Source organism: Danio rerio, chromosome 22 (genome assembly GCF_049306965.1).
Source record: "Danio rerio strain Tuebingen ecotype United States chromosome 22, GRCz12tu, whole genome shotgun sequence".
Classification (NCBI taxonomy): Eukaryota; Metazoa; Chordata; class Actinopteri; order Cypriniformes; family Danionidae; genus Danio; species Danio rerio.
In genome coordinates, this window is record NC_133197.1 from 2,668,300 (window position 1) to 2,678,941 (window position 10,642).

The 10,642-nt window shown below is 36.1% G+C and overlaps 1 protein-coding gene across 1 annotated transcript; it reads left to right on the forward strand.

The window, feature by feature from the left end:
• The first annotated feature begins 493 nt into the window (after positions 1–493).
• Positions 494–9,240, forward strand: zgc:175284. Its single transcript, NM_001113614.1, is given in 4 exon segments — positions 494–599; positions 3,356–3,724; positions 5,160–5,513; positions 8,278–9,240. Coding segments are annotated over 4 exon segments (1,278 nt in total). The 5' UTR covers positions 494–544; the 3' UTR covers positions 8,778–9,240.
• Positions 9,241–10,642: the final 1,402 nt, after the last annotated feature.

The following is a 10,642-nucleotide window of genomic DNA, read 5'->3' on the forward strand; positions in this document are numbered from 1 at the left end:
TATGAATGAAGTTTGACACTGAAAATCTTACATTTGTAGTTTGTGGTGGTTTTAATGGTTTGTCATTTTACATGCCACATATATGTAGCAATCTAATTTCTGTATTAAGCTTATGTTAAACATATATATATATATATATATATATATATATATATATATATATATATATATATATATATATATATATATATATACACACACATGGATATTTTAAGATAATCTTGCAATCATTGAGTATAAAATGAGCTGATCTGCTGTTCATCCTGAATGGCTGTTTAATGAGTGTTTATAGTGTGATTATAGTCATCATTTCATAGTATGATATAGGCTTATCAAAGTTATCAGAGCTGCTGAAATTCTCCTAATTTCATGCCAAAAGCTCCTCTTTGTTTATCACATTAGTTCCTTCAGATCTACATTATCATGATGATTTACTTCCTTCATAAATCAGTGTAAATGAATCAGATTTCTCTGTTTGTTCTCCTGAAGCTCTGCCGCCATCAGTGAAAGACAAAGACAGAGTTTATTGAAGGACAGTGAGAAGATGAGTGATCCAGAACCCTGCAGAATTAAACAGGAAGACACTGAAGAACTAATAGGTTTGTGTTTATTCATTACTCTTCAATAATGAGGCTGAACAGCAGTGAGGTTGTTATTCTATAAGCACTTAATCAGTTTTACTTATATTTGTTATCAATAACAATAAAAAATGTAGGGGTGTAATGGATCACGGTTGATCCGTGAATCATACGGATCACAACCCATGGTTTGGAACACACATGGTACATTTTTCTACTTGCAGATTAATCCTAAATTTGCAACGATCACAGAGAGATTGCATCAAGTGTCATTGAAATCATATGTTTGAAAACATTTAGGCTTTTCTCGTAAAATATAATGATGACGGAAGAAGTTGTGGTGGGTTATTGAGGATGTGGTGGGTTTCTTAGGTTATTAAAGGTGTTTTCTGTCACTATTTGTTTAGCATGCTATAATGCGTTAAGTGGAAGCTGCACAATTAATCAGTAAAAAATTAAGATCTCAACACTCACGAAACATAAATTATAAATGATGGTGATTTGCATGTTTAATAATCCTTCGTATCGCTGCATTTAATTCTGTTTCTGAAAAATGCAAAAGTTAAGAAAGAATAACACAAAGACTGAGAGAACAGTTTTAGTTTAGATAAAACTACTGATGTTTATGGTAAACATTAAAATTACTGTAATATACATTTAATGATGCTCAAAAATGAAAGTTGTAGGCAGTAATTACATTATTTAACCAATATGTGGCGACAACCAGCCATCAAAAATATGCCACTGAATAATTCTTCAAAAGTGATCATCTAGCAATAAAACGTGATGTTTTATGAGTGAATAACTGAATCATTTATTGAAAATGAGACTTAATGTAAATAAATATGGGTTGTACAAATTATAATAAAATATTATAATTTAGCGTCATCACCAACAATAGCAGTAACTGGATTTTTCACAGAACTGAATATTTGACAGTTTATTTTTATTCAACTGATTATTTCTTAATTTTATTTTATTTCTTAATTTTTTAAATTACTTTATATATATATATATATATATATATATATATATATATATATATATATATATATATATATATATATATATATATCACAGTTGAAGTCAGAATTATTAGCCCCCCTGTATTATTAGCGCCCCTGTTTATTTTTTTCCCAATTTCTGTTTAATGGAGGGAAGATTGTTTCAGCACATTTCTAAGCATAATAATTTTTAAAACTTATTTCTTAAAACTGATTTATTTTATCTTTGCTATGATGACAGTAAATAATATTTTACTTGATATTTTTCAAGACACTTCTATACAGCTTAAAGTGACATTTAAAGGCCTAACTAGGTTAATTAGGTTAACTAGGCAGGTAAGGTTAAACAGGCAAGTTGTTGTATAATGATGGTTTGTTCTGTAGATTATTGGGAAAAAAATAGCTTAAAGGGGGTAATAATTTTGTCGCAAAAATGTTTTTTAAAAAATTTAAAACTGCTTTTTTTCTAGCCGAAATAAAACAAGTAAGACTTTCTCCAGAAGAAAAAATATTATCAGACATACCGTGAAAATTTCCTTGCTCTGTTAAAAATCATTTGGGAAATATAAAAAAAAAATAAAAAGGGGGCTAATAATTCTGACTTCAACTGTATACACACACACACACACAGAACAAGAACAAACATTAGCTCGTACTTTAGACAAACAAAAGACAATATAAAAAAAACAACAAGGAAAAGAGACAAAATAAACACAAAGAAAAAAAAGCACATCATAGTCACAAAACATACAATCAAAACTGGTGAAGGTGTATAGCTTAAACCTCAGAGGGGTCACTGGATTGCTCTTGAGATGTTGATTTGTCAAATATTTCAAGAAATTGACCCCAAGTAGCCAAAAATTTTCTTGTGGAGCTAGTCAGTAAAAATCTGAGTCTCTCCATCTGAATAACAGACATCAGAAATCAAGTTCTGGAATGAGGGGGGTAACGGTGATTTCCAATTATTAAGCAATAGTCTTTTAGCCACCCCAATGCCATGCATTAAAGACGCTTGCATGGTTTGAGGGAGAGAAGATGTGTTTTGTGAAAGTCCAAAGATAGCAAGCTCGGCATCTGCCAGAAAAAGTGTATTGTAAGCCTTGGAGTACCAGTCAAATATGTTGGTCTAGAATTTGTTCAGTAGGGGACAGAGCCAAAAGGCATGAGCCACCGTGTCCTCAGCTATCTTGCATCTATCGCACATTGGCGAGACCGTAGGAAAGATTTTATGGAGCTTGGCTTTAGTGTAGTGTAGACGATGTATGACCTTGATATCTTCAATTCTTTTTGTCAAAATTACAGGTTTTAGGTTCAGTTTGGTAAAAACCAAAAGTGTCTTGCAGTGCTGTTTGTATAATAAATGGAAAACAAATTACATTTGTCATCTCCCCTTTTTGGCTGATCCAAAAAATGGTCTGATCCATGACTAAAAAAACCATAACGTGATCCGAACCATGAAATTTGTGATTCGTTACATCACTACTTACCTCCCTTGCTATAGTGTAATACACATGCACAGGTGGAACAAGTTTGCTAGATGGTGTAATGTCTTGTCATGGGAGTAATATTTAGCCTCCGCTGCTCTTATGCTTTGCTCGACGGAAGCCATTGAAATGAATGGGTTTCATAGTGCAGCACTTTCTGCGTCTGGTGTGAAAGCTGCTACTTATTATAATTGAAAATGTTTGCACTGTTGAGTGCTGCTTGAGCCTCATCTGCTGTTATCAAACTGATAAAATATAACCTCTTAAACTGAACTGATTTACTCTTCAGATGTGATGGTGAAGGAGGAGAGGGAAGAACTGAGCGAAGATGAGGAGAAACATCAGGTCAAAAGTGAAAGTGAAACTCAATCAGAGACTGAAAACAGTATTTTAATGAAAGAAACAGCCGCAAAAGATTTGACCTGCACTCTGTGTGGAAAGAGTTTGGGGCGCAAATATGATCTCAAGCGTCACATGAGGATCCACACTGGAGAGAAACCTTACAAGTGTTCCCACTGCGAGAAGAGGTTCAATCATTCAGGATACCTCAAAATACACGAGAGGACTCACACCGGAGAGAAACCGTTTCACTGCACTGCTTGTGGAAAGAGTTACACACACTCATCTTCTCTACAGACACACACTAAAAACGTTCACAGTAAGTAAAAGATCTACATGTCGGTACAGATCAAAGTCACCCTCATCAGCTTGAAAGCAACTCAATCTCACATGACCATTTGGGCTTCTTTATAAACTCAAGTTATCTATTTTATATGCACAATAGAGGAAGTATTGCGCACTTTCTACATCGTAAAATATCAAACTTTGTCAATAGCAAGCTTAGGTGTGCAAGCTTGTCATCTTTCAGCAAAGTTCTCCATTTATACATTGAAATAGGCCATTCATGCGTAATGTACAGATCTGTAGTCCAAAACAATTGGGAGAAGGATGGGGGTAAGTGGTTAGCACTGCTGCCTCACAGCAAGAAGGTCCCTGGTTCAAACCTCAGCTGGGTCAGTTGGCATTTCTGTGCGAGTTTGTATGTTCTCCCAGGGTTTCCTCCGGGTGCTCTGGTTTGCCCAAACACATGCGTTATAGGGGAATTGATGAACTAAATTGGCCACAGTGTATGAGTGTGTGAGTTAGTGTGTATGGGTGTTTCCCAATACTGGGTTGCAGCTCAAAGGGCATCCGCTGTGTAAAACATATGCTGGAAAAGTTGGTGGTTCATCCCGCTGTGGCGACCCCTGATAAATGAGGGACTGAGTCAAAGGAAAATTAATAAAAGTTTGGCACGGATACATTAAAACTTGAACATGAGTTGAACTGAGATTCAGATCAGAGCATCATTCTGCAGTTCACACTAGAATTGCTTCAGTTCGTATCAAGGTTTTAGGGCAGGGGTCACCAATCTCGGTCCTGGAGGGCTGGTGTCCCTGCAGGGTTTAGCTCCAACTTGCCTCAACACCTGCCTGGATGTTTCAAGTATACCTAGTTAGACCTTGATTAGCTTTTTCAGGTGTGTTTGATTAGGGTTGGAGCTAAATTCTGCAGGACCTCCAGGAACAAGTTTGGGGATCCCTGTTTTAGGGTCCCGATGTTTGGCACAGTTCAAAACATGATATGTTCAGTACAAAAACAGTACGCCATGGGTCTCAAACTCAATTCCTGGAGGGCCGCAGCTCTGCTCCAACCCTAATCAAACAGCTGATCCGACTAATCAATTGTTGTAAAGATTCTGAACACCTCGATTAGTTGCATCGCCTGTTAGATTATGGTCGGAGCAAAATGTGCAGTTTGAGAGACATGCAGTATACTGTCAAATAAGATAAAGAAAAAATGGATGTACAAGCAAAAGCACACATGAATACAGTAACTTTAGACATCATGTGATGCCTAATTGGTTGACATCGCCCAACCCTAGGTTGTACCGAACAGTTCGATATTGTTTGCAGTTTTGTGGCATCTCTTGCTTGCGCACATTTTTTTGTTGGAAATCCAAGTCAAATCTTTAGCCCTGCTAGAGCGCCTCCTGCTGTTTACAAACCTTTAAAAACTGGCCTCCTTAAATGAACTTTTTACTTCATTTTCAGATCTGATTGTGGTGGAGGAGAGTGATGACGTGAGTGAAGATGAGGAGAAACATCATAATAAAAGTGATGAAAAAACTCGATCAGAGATTGAGGATAGTATTTTATTGAAAGGTTTGACCTGCACTCAGTGTGGAAAGAGTTTTTGGCACAAATACCATCTCAAGCTTCACATGAGGATCCACACTGGAGAGAAACCTTACAAGTGTCCACACTGCGACAAGAGATTCAATTTTTCAGGAAACCTGAAAACACACTTGAGGACTCACACCGGAGAGAAACCGTATCACTGCACTGCTTGTGGGAAGAGTTTCTCAGATTCATCTACTCTACGAAGACACACAAAAAACTATCACAGTAAGTAGCAGATATTATCTAAAGATAAAGGTTGTGTTATTTATGATAACTGTAAGGTTGATAACACATCTGTTACACATCTTTTGCATCTAATTCATTATTTCAAATGCACCAACATGGAGATGAAGTATTGATGTTTTGTTTGTCTTGTTGCAGGCTAGGCCTCTCACGATATCTATATAAAGAGTTTCGTTGCAAAACAAGATATATATTCATTTTGAGAAATGTTGGTTATTTGACATAATTATTTAAGACATCAACAGTCAAGTTCATTTACAATTTGTGTACATTAAACTATTACTTGAGCTCAGTGAAGGCCAGGAACACAATATTCTTCAAATCCAGGATATTTTTTATTTAATTGATGTCCCTAAATAGTTCATAAATATGTCAAAAACCATGCCAAAATGCAACATATTTATATTAACATTAGCCCCTTTCACACATACAGACCTTTCCGGAAAATTACCGGCAATTTTCCAGAAAAGGTTGTATGTGTGAACAGGTCCTTTTTGAAATACCGGTAAATTCGTTCCGGCTATTTTCCGGAAAAAGAAGTTGTAACATTACCGGCAATTTGCCGGAATGCTGCGCTGTGTGAATGCAGAAGGAAGATTGCCGGAAATAGCGCGTCCACGTCTAGAACGTGCTGACGTGAGACGTCTGCTTTAGCCAATCAGAACAGTCAGACGCATTCACGTGCGCGCGGTTTATGAGAATAAAAGCCTTTGAATATTTTTCCAGACACCTTTAGCTGCTAGATGTTAGTCAGATCACGTTTATATGTTCCTTCTTAATGCTAACTGTGTAAATAATTATCGATAAAATGTTTATGATAATCTGTTGTTTGTTTACCTTCAAGCTCTGCGTGTGCCCATGAGCGCCCATAGCGCCAGCACACACACATAATGAACATCTCGACATGCGAAAGTGTTTCTCTATACGTTTTTATTAGAGTTGTTCACAATATTGATCATCCAAAGAGTTTTTAATGCAGTCAAATATTTACAAACGCAAGCGCAGCCGTTTAGAGGTCATTTCTGGTTAATGATGTCAGAATTTACCGGCATTTTGGGATGGATGTGTGAATGCTCTTTTCCGGAAAAATTCCGTTACGTCCTCGCCTGTGTGAACAGCGCTTTTTTGAATATACCGGTAAAGTCGTTCTGGAAATTTTCCGGATATTTACCGGTATCACTGTGTGAAAGGGGCTAATGTGAAGCATCTTAAATTGGTTAAAAAAAACTATACATCAGAAATATATGGAATAGTATATACAAAGATTGACTAATAATAAAATTCTGAGTTCGATTTAGCCTGAATATACACAACAAAACATAATTTTTAATTTAATTTTTTTTTTTTTGCAAATTTATCCACCTTAGGCTTTATTCTACTACTGTAATACCATTAAGGAAAGCTGGTGATTCAATGTTTTGTTCGATAAGTGAGATTAGGTTAGTTAAATAAATGACTTATAGCTTGTTACAGAAAAAGTAAAGGCCGGCTCCTGTATACTGCTGCTGAAAACCAAACCTGTATGATCAGCACGGGCGGAGCCGCAGTGTCACAGTTCTTGTCTCAGGGTGCTTTCACACCTGTGAATCGATTCAGTTGTTCCGAAACAGAGATTACAAATGTTACATTGTTGCTCTTTGCTCTTGGAGCGGTTCACTTTCACACTGCAAAGTTTCTAATCGGACCAAAAGAGCTAAAACAAGTCACGTGTGAGTAAACTCTCCTCACATTGGTCAGAGTGTCAGGGTTTATTCTGCAGAGTCCCACTCAGCTGTCAGGAGAGGTGGTGGTTTGGTGGTGTTTGACACGGTGCGCGTGACAAGTCTGAATAGTGAGGAGAGATGCGGTGGGGAGGTGGTGAGAAGGGTGCGTGACGTATTTGAGGACCAGGAGGGAGATGCGATATTACCGGGAGATCATCACTCGTTTGCGGGCATCCGGGACACTTCCAAACTTCCCGCCCTACTCATAATTCTCTCTTCATATAGCCGTATGCCTATTATATATCCATAAACCACAGTGGCATAACCGTGCTCGGATCGTTTGCTTTCTCACTGCAATCGATCCGCTCCAGAGTTTCACATATGCCAAACGAACCACGCTAACTGGGCAAACGAGACAGGTTCCGAAACAAATGTGTAGGTGTGAAAGCACCCTCAATTGCACCGTGTCTGCGACACAAGCTCGCCTCGCCCTGTCATACTGAATGAATTATTTCACTGTAATAATAATAATAATAATAATAATAACAGCTTATTTATTTGGTTGTTGTGAAAAAGCAAAACCGTTTATTTTTCTCCATAACAACCTGTGCTTTTTATGTTTCCCTAATAATAAATCAACAACAACAAGAATTAATGTGAGGTTTTAGGCTATAAATATTAGGTGCAAGCGCATAAATAAATCTTCAGATAGGCTACATGTAAGTAATTATTTTAAAAATAAACTTACAAAGGACATTTCGAAATGTTGCCTTGCAGACAGGTGTCTTGTGATGGGGAGGAGCGCAGGAAAAAAGGCGCACCCTGGCCTTCCTCTTAATTGACATCAGCGGAGACTCGTTCTCTGCTGTGTTGTGACTACAATATTTAAGGTTTTGTTTTCAAAGAAAATGTCGATGATGTCCATGCTTAATCAATGATCGACTAAAAGAGTCATTTAACCAATAATCAATTGTTTACTAATCGTTTGCATCCCTACTTCACATTTCTCATAAAATGTAATGTTTTCTTCCTTTAATTTTTAGACCTGATGATTAAAAAGGAGGAAAGTGTCCATTCCAAGGAGAAGCCACACTCGTGCTCTTTGTGTGGGAAGAGTTTTAAACAGCAGTCGCATCTGAGACGACACCAGATGGTCCACACCGATGAGAAGCCGCACAAATGTGATCAATGCGGCAAAGTGTTTCAGAGGAATTCAGACCTGAAGAACCATCTCAGAGTTCATGCAGACGAGAAGCCGTACACGTGTTCTTGGTGTGGAAAGTTCTTTTCCTATCAGTCGCACTTGAGGCAGCACCAGATGATTCACACCGGAGAGAAACCGTATAAGTGTTCGCACTGCGACAAGAGATTCAGCAAGCTGAATAACCTGAAATCACATCAGAGGATCCACACTGGAGAGAAGCCGTATACTTGTGCTCAGTGTGGGAAGAGTTTCAGACACTCATCATCTATTAATCAACACCTGCTGATCCACAGCAGAGAGAAAACACACAATCTGATCATTACAGCCATTCATTTATGAGGGCTTCAGATCTGAAGGTCCATCTTAGGCTCCATTTACACTAATGTGTTTTAGTTTGAAAACGCATGAGTTTTGCTATTGTTACACCATCCGTCCACACTACGCCGGAGTTTTCGAGCGCTGAAAACGGAGCGTTTTGAAAACCCTGAAGAGGCCGTTTTCATTCTAAAGCGCTGCTGCTCCGTCTCAGTGTGGATGGGGGAAAACGGAGACATCTGAAAACGGAGGCGGTGCTGCAGTCATTCGCCTCTCTGATTGGGGGTTTTCCCCCAATATTAAGTACCCTGCACACAGTTAAGACCTGCATCCTCTCCTTGTAAGTTCAGAATTTGCAAGTTTGATATGGAAAACACTCCTGAGGACGCGGGTAAATCTTCAAAGGGAACAGTGTACTTTATAACCTTATTCACATCATCCTGGCTACATTGTTTTAATATATCTTAATAATAAAATGAAAACATGATATTATGAGCTGCTATTTTCATTTTGATATTAAGAACTTAACCGACAGCAGAAATGTCGAGGCAAATGTTAACAAAATTGTTATATTTTGTCGTCAATTTTCAAAGTAACAAATAAGTTTTTTTTGCCAATCAACTAATAAAAGATGTTCTGTTTCATCTTTATATCTGTACATTTAGAGAGCAACAAATTATTATGGTATATTTGTAAAATATTTAAATTAGTTTCTTTACAGCCATGCTTTCCTCCAGTTAACTCAATTAATATGAAATTTCAAGAAAATTTCCTTCTTGGAATAACTTCATTTTTTACTAAAGACTTTGTTATTGCCTTTATATAATATAATTTTGCTTATCATTTATTATCAATATATAATTAGATTCCTTTTGTTCTATTTTGTAATAGGTAAAGTAGCTGCGGATTAAATGAAAAAATCCATTATAATCTATTAAAAAAAAATTTCCATTATCGTAAAAAATTCTTTACCTTTTGTAGAAAAGTTGACAAGAATCAGTTTAAAAAAAGGAATAAAGATTAATCATATATATCACTTGAATATATTAATCCGCGCTCCAAACATTTCTCAACAAAAACATAACGTCTTTCCTTTTAATAATTCGTTATAATGCTGTGAGTTTTATTTTTTTTTTTTTTATTGTAACATTTTAACAATACAACAAGAAATATATATATATATATATATATATATATATATATATATATATATATATATATATATATATATATATATATATATATATACACATATACATGCCAGGGGGTAAGCATAAATCAAATACAAATATACATATGTAAAAATCAAATAAATACATTGTAGAGTTCACAAAGTTTTAAAGTGCGAAGGGCTTTCTTATTTAGAGAGTCTCTGATACTACTAATATATTAGCATAATTCCGTCATCAACACCTTAAAGTTGGGTTTCTTATTGGTAAATTTACATTTATGAATGTAAAATTTTGTTAGCAAAATGATTAAATTAATTAAATAAAAACAATTTTCCTCTTGAATAGGGTACATAGAAATGCCAAGTACATGCTCCCATAACAATGATAGAGGTTTAGAACACTGTAATTTGTTATTAATACATTTTTGCACCTCACTCCATAAGTTTACTGAGTATGCGCAATGGCAAAGTAAGTGTAACGCAGTCTCCTCATATTCATTACAAAAAAATACAATTTATATCAATCCCATTTTTTAATTTTTGTGAATAATGTTTTGCTGGATAAAATCTGTGGAGAAGTTAAGATATTTCTTTAATTTTATTTCTAACATTGTATTTCTGTGGTAACAGCCACACTTTTTTCCAGCAAATCAGTTGATCCTTTAATAAAGACATCCAATAAGATTGAATATAAGAAATGCTGTGAGTTTTAACCGAC